Here is a 16,919-nt window from a genome sequence, read left to right as displayed (position 1 = left end):
AAAACTACATTAACTAAAATATTTTGGGAAACATAAGACATAAGTTACCAAATTAATAACATATAATGAGCGGTTAACATTATTGTTAAATATATATATATATATATATATATATATATATATATATATATATATATATATATATATATATATATATATATATATATATATATATATATATATATATATATATATATATATTGTGACAAAAGGTCAAACTTTAGCGTAAAGAGCAAAAGTTGGAGAAAGGCACCCCCTCATATACGCAAAAAATTTCAGTTGGTTTTCAGTTTTAAAGCTGCTCTTATTTTCAGTTGGAAAGAACTTGTTTTTGTATTTAATTTCTGACCGCTTTAAAGTCATACCAGGAAATGACTCCCTCCTGTGTATAATTTACCCTGGGTTGGAAACTTTCTTCCTCATAGAAAATCCTCCCTTCGGACCCCCCCCCCCTTCCAGAACATTTTTCTCAAAAATTTCCGTACATTTCCCGATAGCAAATACTATATGTAAATAATGGGCAAATTGCATACGTAACAACGCTCTCTTAGGAGTTGTGGGAAGTCGCACCATCTTCAGAGGTACAGTTATCGGATATTTCGACTGTACTTCCGATATGCTGAATTTAATGGTGTGATTTACATCAAGAGTCACTGCCTTTTTAGGGTATTTCCCCCTTTTTCGAAAATCAGGCAAATCTTCTCAGGTCCGAAGCTTTTGATGGGTAACATTAAACTTAATTACATTATTATATTTGGAATCCATTATCAAACTCTCTTTTTTAGCTTTTCGTTGCTATTGAGCAGACTCGGTCTTTACTTATAGTTCATTAGCATTAACAGTTAGAATTTTGATTGCTAAATGTCTGTTTATTTAAATTAATTTTGTGGCAAATAGGAGCTGCATTTTAGTCAGGTTTGGAAGCAATATTCATGCCATTAAAATGTAGTATTTTGAGTCCAGTTGAAACATGCACTATTCCGGAAAATTCTCTTTTTTTGGGGAGCTTTTGGTTCCTTTACGCGCACGTAAAAGAGAAGATTGCACTTATAGGCGTCTTCTTTCCTCAGCGTCTTGATTCAGCGTTAGCCGCAAATTTATGTCAAATCCAGGGAAGAATTTTTTTAAACGGTTTTTGGGTCTCATAACAAAAATGACATTGGTTGCCAAAGTAAGAGTTGTTCTCATGTAGCGATTTTCGTTATTAATTAGAAAAAAATTTAATTCAAAAGGTAATATATTTTAACCATTAGTATTGTTGAGATTAGGGCAGCATCTTAAGAAAATTCTTAACTACAGAAACTCATAAAAAATATATTATAAAATAGTGCCTGTAAAAGTCTTATAAAAAGGAAATGTTTGTACATTTCAATCTACTGCTGAAATCAAAACCATGTTGATTAATAAAACCTACTTACGTTAGAAATTGTATCTTTCTACTGAAAAGTATATAAATCTTAATAATTTCAATAGCCTGTTGTACACTAGCCTACATATTTGGGAGGGAGCAAAGGATTTCACCACAGGGCAGTCCGATTCGGGTCATATTGCTATCAAATTGCTTCATTAAGAAAAAAAACGCAATCTTTCTTCTCGGGAAAAATGCAAAATTCCACAATTTTGTAAATAGGAGCTTGAAGCCTCCACAGCGGGGTTCTCTAATATGCTGAATGGGCTGGCAAGATCTTTATTATGATACCTTGCCATTTAGGACTTCTCATTTCTTAAAAAATGAGGCAAATTTTCTTAGCCCTGTGACGTTTGATGTGTGAATTCAATTGGTCGCAGAACCTATTAAATTAAAAAAAAAAATAGGTACTAATTGGGTAAACATGGGTAGAATTCGCATTAAAGGACATTGTGAAAATGACTAGCGGGCTGCACAAAAGTGTGAGACGGGCTGTAGTGCGGCCCGCAGGTCGGACATCTCTGGTCTAGAATTTAGTAGTAGATCCTGGAGAAATATCACCAGTACAAAGATTCTCTATGCTCCGAAGGAAGAAACCACAGGTGCTCAGTATGAAGAATTCAAGTCTTTTCTGTTTTAAATTTTTCTTCAATGTGAAAGTTTGAAATTAAACCTTATATTTAACAAAATGGTGTCATGGGAAAAATGAATATTACTAAAAAGTACAGTACGAGATTTGAGTAATAGTAGCCTCATTCAAAACTTTATTATTTAGTTTAACATAGGGAGTCAAAATTCTATTTTTAAAGCCTCAAAAATAACTTTTCGAATGTAACTTTTGATGTTCAACTTTTGAACGTAAAACACGAATGACAATGGTTTGATTTTCCTTTTAAAGACAAATCATGGTTAAAAAAGTGACATGATAAAAACCCTATTAGAAATGCTCAGAATTTTTATTATATATCAGGATCTTGTTAGCCTTGCTTAAAAACCTGAACAGTTTTTCTGTAAAAAAAAAAAAAAAAAAAAAAAAAAAAAAAAAAAAAAAAAACCTATATCATCCATGATACACTCAAAAAAAAAGACTGAAGCTGTTATCAAGTCTTTTCGTTCTCATATAACATCCATGAACTTTAACATACGGTACTTTCCCTACTTAGCCAACATGGACCTTGGTACACAGTAATTAAATTTATGCCTTGCCTGCAGTAAGTAAAGTAAAAAACTGTAGAAAATAAAAATCTATTAAGAAAACCAGACCGTCAAACAAGGTGATCTAAGGGATTTAATTTTTTAAATGAGTATGATTATGCTTGTTCTGGCGTAGTTGACCAAGTTAGGGTAATTATACCTAACCTAAGTCATGGGTCCATTTTCAGTAGTCATTTGTTTTGTTTTGTCGTAATTTAGAGCCTCGTTTTCAGGGACCGGGTTCAAACACGGGCTGCTATTGAGTTCTACATCAAGCGTTTTTAGGGTTGCGGGTTCAACAGGAATCCGCTTCTAAGCGTTTTCAGCTGCCGGGTTCTCCCTGTGTGGGAACCCGGGTTCCTTGAATCTGGAACCCGTAGAAATACCAGGTTCAAACCCGAGTTCTGCGTTTATTGGCGGTAAATTCAAAAATGGCTTTACAGCCATTGAATTTACAGCCCATGAAGTTTGCTCATTGGGATCCCATACACTTGATTTTGAATTGAAAATCAAGTATTTTGCAGTAGGCATGAATACATAGCTAATTGTATAAAAAACTAAGACAGATAGTCCGAGTAACTGAGAGGGAAATTCTATTCTTCAGCATGAAGCGTTTTCAGCTGCGAAGTTTCAACCCCGTGTTTTCCTTCAGAACCCGCTTTGTAAAAACGCATGATGCGCTAGACGAGAACAACCCGTGTTCGAAGTCACTGACCCTGAAAACGAGGCTAAGGCTGTGTTAGGACCTTAGGACCAAATGCCGTTTGAACAGCAAAATTAAATTTGCGCAGCTAATTTAAAACGTGAAAAGCTGTAAAGTGGTACGCCAAATAATTGACTTTATCTGTTTTCAATCTAGGGATTTCTTCACATCCCTAGCCATTAAAAAGCTCAAATATAATTAAATGGCAGACAGTTTGGTATAATCCTTGAATTAGGACTATTGAGAAAAAACATGCTAAGAAAACAATCATTAGCCTACTTCATAGCCTAGCCTAATATTCAGAAAAACTATAGGCCCTAGTTAACACATTCTGAAGGCACTTACGCTATGCTTTATCAACCCTACCCCCAGCATGCAGATATACAATTTAAATTATGTATTCCCCATGGATTTTGCCTTGCATCACTTTTGTTTCAACCATGGGCGTAGGGAGGGGGCAGCTGCCCCCCCTAGACCTTCAAATTTACTTTAGATATGGTTGAAAAAGTAGATGGTTTAGAAAAATCAATTGATAAAACTCCATCACACTATTGATTCCCCCCCATAGACAATATACTGCCTAATGCTGCTTATGCCCATGGTTTCAACCCATATATCTATAAATTGAATCAATACTGAAAAATTCAAGAAACAAAAAAGTATTAGCTTACTACTACTAACAGCTCACTGCAGAACCAAGCAGCCTGAGGCTAACACAGCTGTGCATGCTCCTCCTTGATCCCAGTTTAGGTAAATTTTTACCAAATCATATTATTGACTTACAAATAAAGTTAATATACCACTTGATGCCTTTTTTTGCTATTTCCAAATATAATAATCATTTTTGTCAGAAATGAATTTTAGCCCCCACCCCTATATATACAAATTCAGGGTAGGGCAAAACAGTGGCGGTCTTCACACTTTTTGCTAACATCAGTGAGCTGTAAGATCTTATTTGGGCTCACCGTACATGAATAATTAAAACGAAAGTTGCATATTAATTTTACTTTTTTTGCTAAATGGCTTTCTCGAAATTTTGTTCTAACGTAACTTACGAATTAACTTGCGTAACGAACATCTATATTTGTATGTTTTATTACGTATATTAGGGAGTTTGCCCCCTAGTCAATACCTTGCTCTTTACGCTAAAATTCGAGTTTTGTTCGAATCACAAACCCCTGAATCACAAACCCTGAATCACAAAAGCCGTTTAATTAGAATAGATAGCTCTTTTGAAACTACTAAAAAAAGACTAGCGAAAACGGCAAGGTGTTGACTAGGGGGCGAACCCCCTCATATACATCATCATTTATGTCCGTTTAATTTTTTGATGTTGTTCCATACTTCCAGTTTAAAAAAATATTTTTTTTATTTAATATCTTATCGTTTGTTAAGTAATACTGGGACATATAGTACCCCACTTATATAACTTTCTCTTCCCCCCCGACCACATACTTCATGGCCGAATCCTACCCCGTAACCCTTTCCTCCCCCTCCATCAGAAAAGAATCCCTCCTGAAACGTCTTTATACTTCCCATTAACCAATATTATATGTAAACAATGGGCAAAGTTCATAAATTCCAGCCCTTCTCTCGAGAACTGTGGGGAATTGAGTCATCCTCAAATACATACATATTAGATTTTTGACTATGCTGAACAAAATGACTATCTCAAAATTATTGATTGGGTTAATTTGGGAAAAAAATTAGCGTGGGAGGGGGCCAAGTTGCCCTCCAATTTTTATGGTCCCTTAAAAACGGCATTAGAACTTTTAATTTCCGTTCAAATGAGCCCTCTTACGATATTCTAGGACTACTTTATCGGTACTATCACCCCTGGGTAAATAAAAAAAAAAATAAATAAATAAACACATCTGTGATCATTCTTCTGATTAAATAAAAAAAAACAAGTTTTTTAAACTGAAAGTAAGGAGCGACATTAAAACTTAAAACGAACAGAAATTATTCCGTATATGAAAGGGGCTGTTCCCTCCTCAACGCCCCGCTCGTTACGCTAAAGTTTTTTATTTTTTTATAAAATAAATTTTTGAGAGAGAGTCAAACTTTAGAGTAAAGAGCGAGGCGTTGAGGAGGGGGCAGCCCCTTTCATATACGGAATAATTTCTGTTCGTTTTAAGTTTTAAAGTCGCTTATTTAATTTCTTTTAATTTTTTATTTAATTCAGCTTTTATTTTCATAAAAATTTTAATTTTATTTTTATAAATGGATGTCTTTAAAAATTAACTTAAGTAACTAACTTCTATATTCGTATATTTTTCTTCTGGCAAAAAATACAAAGTTGCAGATTTTTGCAGATATGAGCTTGAAACCTATGTAATAGGGTTTTCTGATACGCTGAATCTGACGGTGTGATTTTCATTAAAATTCTTTCACTTGTAGGGGATGTTTCCCCCTCTTTAAAAAATCGAGTAAATTTTCTCAGGCTCGTAGCCTTTGATGAGTAATACTAAACTTAATAAAATTTATATATTTAGAATAAGCATTATAAACACATTCTTTTGATACATTTATTGACATCAAAATTCCGTTTTTAAAAGTTTCGATTACTATTGAGCCGTATCGCTTGTTTTTTTATTGTTTTTTTTTATTACGTATATGAAGGGGTTCTCCCCTTAGTCAATACCACGCTCTTTACGTTAAAAGTTAAAAAAAAATTTATTAACAAACCCCTGAATCACAAAGGCCGTTTAATTAGAATAGATAGCTCTTTTGAAAGCACTAAAAAAAACTGTAGCGTAAAGAGTGAGGTATTGACTTGGGGGAGAACCCCCTCACATACGTTATAATTTCTGTTCGTTTTAAGTTCTAATATTCCTTCTTACATTTCAGTTGAAAAAACTTGTTTTTTTTATTTAATTTCTGATCTTTTTTTAAATAATGCTTGGAAATCCGGCGCCCCCTTCATAGAAATGTCTCTTACCCCAAAAAAACATCCTCCACGGACCTATTCTGCAGAGTAACCCCCTCCTCTAGCCCCCCCCCCTCCAGAAAAAATCCTTCCTGAAAATGGTTGTATACTTCCCAATAACCAATAAATAATGCTGGCAAGTCCGGCACTCCCTTCATGGCAATTTCCCTTCCCCCATAAAAACTTCCATCATGAACAGATTCTCCAACATAACCACCGACCCATCCTTCCCTCCCACTACCAGAAAAAAAACCTCCTGAAAACTTCTGTATACTTCCCAATAACCAATACTATATTTTAACATTGGGTAAAGTTCATAACTTTTAGCCCTCCCTCTGGGAACTTCGGAGGATTAAGTCACCCTAAAAGACATATTTATCATATTTTCCACCATGCTGAACAAAATGGCTATCTCAAAATTTTGATCGGGTGACTTTAGGAAAACAATTAACGCGGGAGGGGGCCTAGTTACCCTCCATTTTTTGGTCACTTAAAAAGGGCACTAGAACTTTTAATTTCCGTTCGAATGAGCCCTCACAAAATATTCTAGGACTACTGGGTCGATACGATCACCCCTGAGGAAAAAAAACAAATAAACACGATCCATGATCTTTCTTCTGGCAAAAAAAAAAATTTCCACATTTTTGCGGATAGGAGCTTGAAAGCTCTACAGTAGGGTTCTCTGATACGCTGAATCTGATTGTGTGATTTTTATCAGGGTCCTATAATTTTTAGAGGGTCTTTAACCCTTTTTTCGAAAATTAGCCAAATTTTCTCAGGCGCTTAACTTTTGATGGCTAGCACTAAACTTGATGAAAGTTATATATTTGAAATCAGCATTGAAATCTGATTCTTTTGATATATCTATTGGTATCAAAAACCCGTTTTCTAGAGTTTTGGTTACCATTGAGCCGGGTCGCTCCTTAGCCTACTTACCACGTTACCACGAACTGTTTGACCAAAAATACAAAATTCCACATTTTTGCAGATAGGAGCTTGAAACTTCCGCAACAGGTATTTCTGATACGCTGAATCCGACGGTGTGATTTTCATTATAGTTCTATGACTTTTTGGGGGTGTTTCCTCCTTTTTTTGAATATAAGGCACATTTTCTCAGGCACGTAATTGTTGATGGGTGGGACTAAACTCGATGAAAGTTATATATTTGAATTCAGCATAAAAATCTGATTCTATTGATGTATCTATGGGTATCAAAATTCTGGTTTTTAGAATTTCGGTTACTATTGAGCAGGGTCGCTCCTTACTTACAGTTCGTTGCCACGAACTGTTTGAAAAAACCTTACATTTTAAAAATTTTTAACTTAACCTAACATGCCGTTTACTGATACAGATTTATCAGTAATCAGTAATCCCCCCCCCTATTCGCCTATTATAGGCGAACCTCAACTTTTCCCCTTAATTTATTACTGTTGCTATCTGACTAAAATGGCTTGTTTCACCGATGGTTTTAAAATTTGGTCAACTGTCATTTTTCATTCGAGAACTTCAAACACTGAAATGATTGAATTGTTTCACTTGCCCAGAACTCCTTCCCGTAATATGAATTTATAATTAAGTCAACGGTTTTTTCGGGATAAGCGTGGCATAGCAATTTTGAACTCACTCAGTTCAAAATTGATAGTCACAGATTAAACAACTATATTGATCTTGATTTTGAAATTTTGGACACCTATAAAATATTGTGTTTAGCCTAGTCTTTTGCATTTATACCAAACAAATCTTTTGCAATTATCCTAGGCTAGGCAATTTTGATGGAATCAGAAGACATGGCGACTCTCAACCATGGGGGGGGGGGGTCAAGGGGGGGGTTGCCCACCCCTGGTTGACTGATGGTGTCAGATATGCCCACGGGGTAGACCTTACAACCCTTGCCCTCTGGACCATGAGGAGGTTTTCATCTACAATGACATATTTTCTGAACTTTTAATCTACGTCAAACAAAATAACTCTGTTTTGATTTTGACTCAAAGCGTTATGGGAACTGATGGGCATAGGAGAGGGGGGTCAAACGGTAAGCAACTTTGTACTAGGGGGCGGGGTTTTGGGGGGAAACTTCCTTAGAGGTTGGGATTTCTGTTTTTTTCTGGGGGTTTAGGGGGTTCAATCCCCGAACCCCCCCCCTCTGGGTACTACCTTGCCCCAGGGAACAAATTTGCTACTGTGCAAGGAAACCAGTCACGAAAAACCTGTCGAATACGCAATTTGTAAGAGACCGCTATAGATAAATGACTGCAAAGTCATTCATCTAAGACATAGGCTAAAGACAGGCGATAATCTCGTAAGTTTTTCTTTTAAATAATCAATTGTAAGCTGTTTTGCGGATCTAATTGACTTTCCAAATGGAAGGCCTAAATACCTAAGTGAGGTGGAAGATCAGAATGTAGCTGGACCAACTTGGATTTTTTCAATTTTGGAGGTTACTTTTTGAATTTTTATCAAACAGTTTATGGTAACAAACTGTAAGTAAGGAGAGACCCGGCTCAATGTTAACCAAAACTCTAGAAAACAGGTTTTTGATACCAATAGATACATGAAAAGAATCAAATTTCAATGCTAATTTCAAATATATAACTTTCATCAAGTTTAGTGGTACCCATCAAAAGTTACGCACCTGAGAAAATTTGGCTGATTTTCAAAAAAAGGGGGAAAGACCCCTAAAGGTTATAGAACCTTATGAAAATAATACCATCATATTCAGCGTATCAGAGAACCGTACTGTAGAGGTTTTAAGCTCCTATCTACAAAAATGTGGAATTTTCCATTTTTTGCCAGAAGAAAGATTACGGATGTGTGTTTATTTGCTTTTTTTCCCCAGGGGTGATCGTATCGATCGTATAAATTTTCAATGTCACTCTTTACTTTCATCTTGAAAAATAACTTGTTTTTATTTAACTGTTATCAAGTTCAAGGCATGCAATGAACAAAAATAGATAAGCTGGGAATAACAACTAATCAGTCTGTACTGATATGACGTATCTTGTTCATCTTTTGGCATAGCTTGTTCAGTGTATTTCTTAATGAACTAATTCAAATTGAAATATTGAACTGGTGAAATACACAAATGAAATATTCACAAATAAAAAAAAATCTGGAAAACATCAAATAAAACAACCTTATCTCTTTTCTTCCTTGTACACGACAATGTAAAATAAGAATTTAGTAATTAAATTCTGAGACCACACTGGCTAATCATGATAAAACAAAAAACCGCAAAGACAAACAAAACATTCTTTTTTTCTTCCCGATTTTTTGTTTTATAAGAATTTTCAAGATATAAAAGTACCAGAAAAATATATATCTGTATATCCTATATGCAGTACTGTCAATTGGGGAGCAGGGGTATTTGCTTCTTTAAGCGTTTTTGCCCCCCTCCTATGTTTGGACAAACAACCTGTTTGTTATTTCCATTTAGGAATGGCTTTTTCTTGAGATTTTCATCAAGAAAACTAAAACAAGAACTTGTGTCCCTCGATTTTAAAAATATTGCCCCCCCCCGCAATCCCCCGTCTATTATTTTTTGCCTCCGTTCGCCCTGCACAGACTTTGAAAAATTCTTAATTTGGCATTTTCATTAAGAATAGCATTTTCTCGGTATTTTTATTAAGAGTTTTAGTTACCTTGACCTACACTTTCGTGAGTTGATACCACTACTTTCTTTTGGAAAGCAGCGGAACTTCGCCCATTGTTTACATATAGTATTGGTTAATGGGAAGTATAAAGACGTTTTAGGAGGGATTCTTTTCTGATGGAGGGGGAGGAAAGGGTTACGGGGTCGGATTCGTCCATGAAGGATGGGTCCGGGGGGGAAGGGACATTTCTATGAAGGGAGCACCGGATTTCCCAGCATTATTTAAAAAACGATCAGAAATTAAATTAAAAAAAGTTTTTTCAACTGAAAAGTAAGGAGCAACATTAAAAATTAAAACAAACAGAAATAATTATATATATGAGGGGGGTCGCCCCCTAGTCAATACCTTACCCTTTTCACTAGTCTTTTTTTAGTAGTTTCAAAAGAGCTATCTATTCTAATTAACCGGCTTTTGTGATTCAGAGGTTTGTGATTCGAAAAAAACTTGAATTGTAGCGTAAAGAGCAAGGTATCGACTAGGGGGCAAACTCCCTAATATACGTAATAAAAGATACAAATATAGATGTTCGTCACGCAAATTAATTTATAAGTTACGTCAGAACAAAATTTCGAGAAAGCCATTTAGCAAAAAAAGTAAAATTAATATGCAAATTTCATTTTAATTATTCATGTACGGTGAGCCAAAATAAGATCTTACAGCTCACTGATGTTAGAAAAAAGTGTGAAGACCGCCACTGTTTTGCCATATAGAACAATGATGAGAGAACTTTGATGATCTACTCATCATTGTTCTCAGACCGCTGATCAGAGCAGAATGATGGAAGACGTTTGCAAAAAAACGACCAAAGATGTAGGATCTTCGTTCAAAGATTTCACTTTTAAGCGTTTTTTAACAAAAAATGTAAGAACTTAGCACATTGATAAGTGAAAAAACAGGCCGGAGAGCGGTCTCTTGCAAATAGCCTCTTTGACAGGTTGTTCGTTACTGCGTTCCTTTGACAAGAGCAAATTTTTGTTCTTGGACACGGCTGGACCCAGGGGGGGGGGATTTGAACACCCCCCCCTCCCGAACACGAAATGGTTGTCTGACTTGTGAAAATGTAAAAAAAAATGTAGGTAAACAAATTTTGGTGTTTACGCATCATGCAGGTATACTATAAAGGGCTTCCACTCTCGAAAACTTAAATTCGGGGACAAGTCTTAAAAATTCGGGGAGTTTTCGGGGAAAAGTCTTCAAGATTCGTGGGTTTTTAGGGAAAAAACAAAATGGAATTTCGTTGCGAAAATTTGGGCGCCAAAATTGGTTTAAGCTTCGTTTTCAGGCTCAAGTAGGGCTTGTATCTGCGTAGTAAATCAAGCCTTTTACAAAATAGGTTTTAGATCCAGAGCCACAGCCCGGGATTGGAACCCATAGCTGAAAACACTTATTGCTGATATTGCGGCAAAAACTTCAAAATTGTTTTGAAAAAAAAGAAAGAAAAATAGTGAACACATGTGAACTGTAAATACCAGTAGCAATTTTTTATTAAGTCATTAATCTCAGAAATTCATTATAATATTTAAAAACAAAAACAAATATTGTTTGCGGTTTCTAGATAAGTAAATTAAATAGACAAATTCAACCTATAAGTACGGGATAGTATTAAAACTTAAAACAAATAAGAACTAAACTAAACAAATAAATTTAAACTTAAATTAAAAAGGGAATTTTGACAACTTTGAAAAATTGGAAATTGGAATTTAGAAAAATTATTGGTTTTTCATGCTGCTTCTAAGGACTTAGTTGTTTACCCCCCCCCCCCCTAAAAAAATCCTCCCACAGAAAAAAACGGGAAATCTCCCCCCCACCCACACAAAAATTTACCCCGCAGAAAATGCTCCTCTGCCGAAAATACTCCCCACGGAATTCCCCGCCCCCCTCATATATGCAATAGTTTCTTTTCGTTTAAATTTTTAATGTCACTCTTACTTTCATCTTGAAAAATAACTTGTTTTTATTTAATTGTTATCAAGCTCAAGGCATGCAATGAACAAAAATAGATAAGCTGGAACTAACAACTAATCAGTCTGTACTGAAATGACGTATCTTGTTCATCTTTTGGCATAGCTTGTTCACTGTATTTCTTAATGAACTAATTCAAATTGAAATTTTGAACTAGTGAAATACACAAATGAAATATTCACAAATAAAAAAAATCTGTAAAACATCAAATAAAACACCCTTATCTCTTTTCTTCCTTGTACGCTACGATGTAAAATAAGAATTTTGTAAATAATTTCTGATACCATACTGGCTAATCATGATAAAACAAAAAACCGCAAAGACAAACAAAAAATTCTTTTTTCTTCGCAATTTTTTGTTTTATAAGAATTTTGAAGATATAAAAGGACAAGAAAAATTTATACGTGTATATTCTATGTGTAGTGCCGTCAATTGGGGAGCAGGGGTGTTTGCTTCATTAGGGTTTTTTTGCCACCCTCCTATGTTTGGAAAAACATCCTTTTTGGTACTTTTATTTAGAAATGGCCTTTTCTTTAGATTTTAATCAAGAAAACTGAAAAAAAAAATTTTTGTGCCCTAGATTTAACAACTATTTTCCCCCCCAGCATTCCCCTGTTTAATATTTTTTGCCACCACTCTCCCCGCGCAGACTTTGAAACATTCTTAATTTGGCATTTTCAATGAGAATAGTATTTTCTTGGTATTTTTATTAAAAGTTTTCGTGACTTTGACCTACATTTTCGTGAGTTGATACCACTACTTTCTTTTGGAAAGGCGCAAAATAACTATACACCTTTAAACATCTTCATCGAAACTCGGCCACCAAACACGGCTACGAACTAGAGCTACATACACAATTACTGTTTGTTTGATAATTAGTAAACTTCTTGAAAGGGTTCTGTTCCCGCAGCGACAATCAGTTTGGGTTCAGAAGTGGTATCGGAGTTCAAAATGGATGTGCTGTTTTCCCTGATTAATTTAAAAAAAAGAAGTTTTTCTAAGGGAAGTAAAGAGCTAAATTGAAAGTTAAAACGAACACAAATTAGTACTTCACAGATTATCTAACATATATCAATAAAACTAGTACAAATAAGCCAACTAATTATGTTTCCCTATACTTTTAGGATTATACAAAACTAGCGCTTTACTGAAAACACAAAATAATATAGAAGTTTTGGTACAGTAAAAGCAAACCAATTAAGGACGCGTTTTACAGAATACAAATATTATCAATCCCTTTTAGGATCAATCCCTTTTAGGATAAAGTAACAATCCAGATTAGGATTTTGCTTTATTTTTTTACATTAAATTTGATATTACTTCTGCACAATAGCTCAGTTCAATGACTGGCTCTCGTTTTGGTTCTGAAAATGATATATAATTAGTCTGTAATCAAGTTGAAGTAAAGCCATCTTGATAGTATTAGGACTGGTGTAAGACTATGAAATGCCTTTTCGATTCGTTTAGTGTTGTTAGGCTACATGCTCACTTTTGATTCTTAAATCAATAATCCTGTTTCTTATACTTGACTTTTGTGTTTTCAGTAAAGCGCTAGTTTTTTATAATCCTAAAAGCATAGAGAAACACAATTAGTTGGTTTATTTGTACTAGTTTTATTGATATATGTTAGATAGGCTGTAAAAGTAATAATTTTTGTTCGTTTTAAGTTTCAACTTTGCTCTTTACTTCCTTTGGAAAAACTTTGTTTTTAAAAATAAATTTTCTTAAGAATACATTTTACTTCACGTTCAAGTAGCGCATCAAGAATATGATATGCTTAGACTTTGCTAGGGCGCACACGCCCCCCTCACTACCCCCTAGATCTGGTCCCCTGCTCTGGTCTCTGCTTACTTCTGGGTTTCGCACAAGAGAATGACACCTCAAGGGGGAAAGCCCCCTGCTCACAGTATATAGGACGAATGTAAAATAAAATAGGATGAATTTATAATAATTTAGAAAAAAATTTGGGCTATATATTTGCACATTAGGGGGGGAGGGAATCATACCATATATTAAATACGTAACCAAACCTAACCTAGGTACCTTTTCCCCCCTTAAACCACAAAAATCAATCGTGTAAATATTGACACTCATTGATAAATCACGGCTTTGCAGTCATTTATCTATAGCGATCTCTTGCAAATAGCCTATTTTACAGGTTTGGTTACTGGTTTCATTGTACAATAGCAAATTTGTTCCCTGGGCAATGGTTGTAACCTGGGGGGGGGTTAGGGGTTTGGCCCCCCCCCCCCCAAAAAAAATAATAAAATAATGGTCAGACTTGTAAATTATGCGGTGCCCGCATAATGTATAAGTACCCAATTATGTTTTTTTTTGTTTAACCCACCTCCCCCCAGAAAAAAACAGAAATTCCATCCCTTGCGGAAGTTTCCCCACAAAAAACCGGCCCCCTAGTACACATTTGCTCCCGCAGAAAATTTTCCATTACTCGGTTATTAAAAACAAGTTCCCTGCTAATAAAATGATATTTTTTGTCATTAAAATGACAACAACAATTCCGTTGAGCCGAAATATATAGCCCAAATTTGTTTACAAATTATTGCATATTCATCCTATTTTATTTCATTAGCATGAACCAAACTTGATTTCTGTTTGATACAACCTTCCATTTTTGATACACTGCAAAAATAAAGAAAAAAAGTAATCAATATGCGACTTCTCAAACAAAAACAGCTGTCAAAAGCAATTAAGAAATCCCACCTTGTTTCAAAGGATAAAATTTTGAAAAAATTACTATTAAGAAAAAGTTGCCATGGGACATTGATTCAGGAATGGTAACTATTATTTTTGTTTGTTTTAAAAGTAAGTTTATTCCAAAAAAAATTTTATGGTGATTTCTAAAAAAAGCCTAAAACACATCGAAAATAGTGTCAGATAAATATGAAAAGTATACCATTGGAATCTTGCATAGTTGAAAACATTGTACAGGGGAATACCATTTCCCCTCATTCAGTGGCAGATCCAGTGGGAAGGGGCCGAAGGGGCGCATGCCCCCCTACTGTAGCCTAAAGTAGTGTAATTTACTTAATTTACTCAAGTTAGTGTTAATTAAACTTACTCCTGACTCAAGTTTATCGGATCAACCTATTTTACGCCCCCCTAAATTTTTTATTGGATCCACCTATTCTTCCCCCCCCCCCCCCCAAAAACAACAAAATCCTTGATCCGCACCGGTCCTCATTGAATAACAAGGAAAATCACTTTTATAAATAATTTCAATCTGTATATTTATATTAAACTTACGTTTAAACTTACCTCCCATTTACATCAGAAACAAAATTTGCCCCCCCCCCCTTATGTAGTAATGTATACCCTGAATTGGCATATATAGGGGGGGGGCTGAAATTCATTTCCGATAGAAATGATTATTATATTTGTAATCAGCATAAAAAGCATAAAAAAGCATAAAAAAGAGCATTAAAGAGCATAATTTACTTAATTAACTCAAGTTTACGCTAATTAAACTTACTCCTTATGCAAATTTATAAGATCAACCTACGTTGCACCCCGTAATTTTTTTTATAGAATCCAAGTTTTTTGCCCCCCCCCCACAAAAAAAATCCTTGATCCGCACCTGCCCTCATTGAATAACAAGGATAATCACTTTTCTCAATAATTCCAATCTGAATATTTATCTTAAACTTACGTTTAAAATTACCTCTGATTTACATCAGAAACAAAATTTGCCCCCCCCCACCTTATGTAGTAATTTATACCCTGAATTTGCATATATAGGGGGGGCTGAAATTTATTTCCAATGGAAATGATTATTATATTTGTAATCAGCATAAAAAAAAGGCATAAAAAGAATAAAAAAGCTTAAAAAAGAGCATTAAAGAGCATAATTTACTTAATTAACTCAAGTTTACGTTAATTAAACTTACTCCTGATGCAAATTTATAATATCAACCTACTTTGCACCCCTTAATTTTTTTATAGACTCCAAATATTTTCCCCCCCCCCCCAAAAAAAAAATCCTTGATCCACCTCTGCCCACATTGAATAAAAAGGATAATCACTTTTCTCAATAATTCTAATCTGAATTATTATCTTCTCTGAAAATCAAATTTAAATAAAAAATTTCTTATATTAATAAACCTTTTACAATTTAATGTTTTGTTTGCCATCATGAATCATGAATTTGTCAAAACATGAATTAGCAGGTTCTGCCTATAGGCCTAGCAACAAGCGGACGAAAACCCATCTCATGAAGATTGACAAAAACTAATAACAGGAAATCAATGAACAGAACAAAGTAATATTGCGTAACAACTATATACATGAGCGATTCCTATATGTCCGTCTATAGGAAGATTTGACACTTCTTAGTAAATTTAAAAATAGAAAGCAATGTACAATCGAAACTATTTGAATTAGTAACCTACTTGTTCACAAAAGAAACAGGATTTTAACTGTAAAAAAATTAAGTTTCTAGGTGGTATAATACAGTAATTAGAGTAGTTTAAATGTAAAAAAATTTTTAAAATGATTAATGCATCACAAGTGACGGGAATTGAATACTTGTCCGTGAATAGGATGATGATTCATTCCTATCAAAGATTCTGTCCGAGAATAGGCAGGTGGCCGACTACTGGGTGTCTTACCCTATATATTTGCACATTAGGGGGTGAGGGGAAGGTTTAATCTTACCTCTCATTTATATCAGAAATAAAATTCACCCCACCCTCCTAATGTGCAAAAATATACCCTGAATTGGTATAAATGGGGGCGGGGGTAAAATTCATTTCCAACAAAAATGATTATTATATTTGGAAAGAGCATAAAAAAAGGCATTGAGCGGTATGTTTACTTTATTTGTAAGTCAATAATATGATTTGGTAAAAATTTACCCCAGTTTATTTAAAGCCTCCATTTTTACATCCTCTCAGGAAGTTCCCATTTTTTTTTTTTTTTAATCTTTCCTTACAACATCCTTCTACCCCAATCAGGGATGATCTGATTTTCATTTGGCCTTAGACAGTATCCCAAAAAGGACAATCTGTCATCCTTTGTCTGCAGAATATACCCTAACCATCTTGGTAAATGTGGAGC

The 16,919-nt window shown here is 34.7% G+C and overlaps 1 protein-coding gene across 2 annotated transcripts in view; it reads left to right on the top strand.

Annotated features, from left to right (window-relative positions):
• Window positions 1-3,496: 3,496 nt before the first annotated feature.
• Exo70 (exocyst complex component 7) overlaps window positions 3,497-16,919 on the top strand; it is a 61,484-nt gene continuing 48,061 nt past the window's right edge. The window contains exon 1 of one of the 2 annotated variants that reach the window (XM_089086586.1): window positions 3,497-3,522. In XM_089086586.1, coding sequence (XP_088942712.1) covers window positions 3,508-3,522 — 15 coding nt within the window. In that variant the 5' untranslated portion in view covers window positions 3,497-3,507. Of the gene's footprint in view, window positions 3,523-16,274; window positions 16,303-16,919 lie in introns of those variants that run through there. The other variant, XM_089086588.1, reaches the window with a different exon arrangement.

This window comes from Artemia sp. Qi Xiang Cuo, chromosome 3 (assembly GCF_049724085.1).
Source record: "Artemia sp. Qi Xiang Cuo chromosome 3, ASM4972408v1, whole genome shotgun sequence".
Taxonomy (NCBI): Eukaryota; Metazoa; Arthropoda; class Branchiopoda; order Anostraca; family Artemiidae; genus Artemia; species Artemia sp. Qi Xiang Cuo.
Note: the sequence above shows the minus strand (reverse complement) of the source record. Positions and strands in the feature narration are given on the sequence as shown.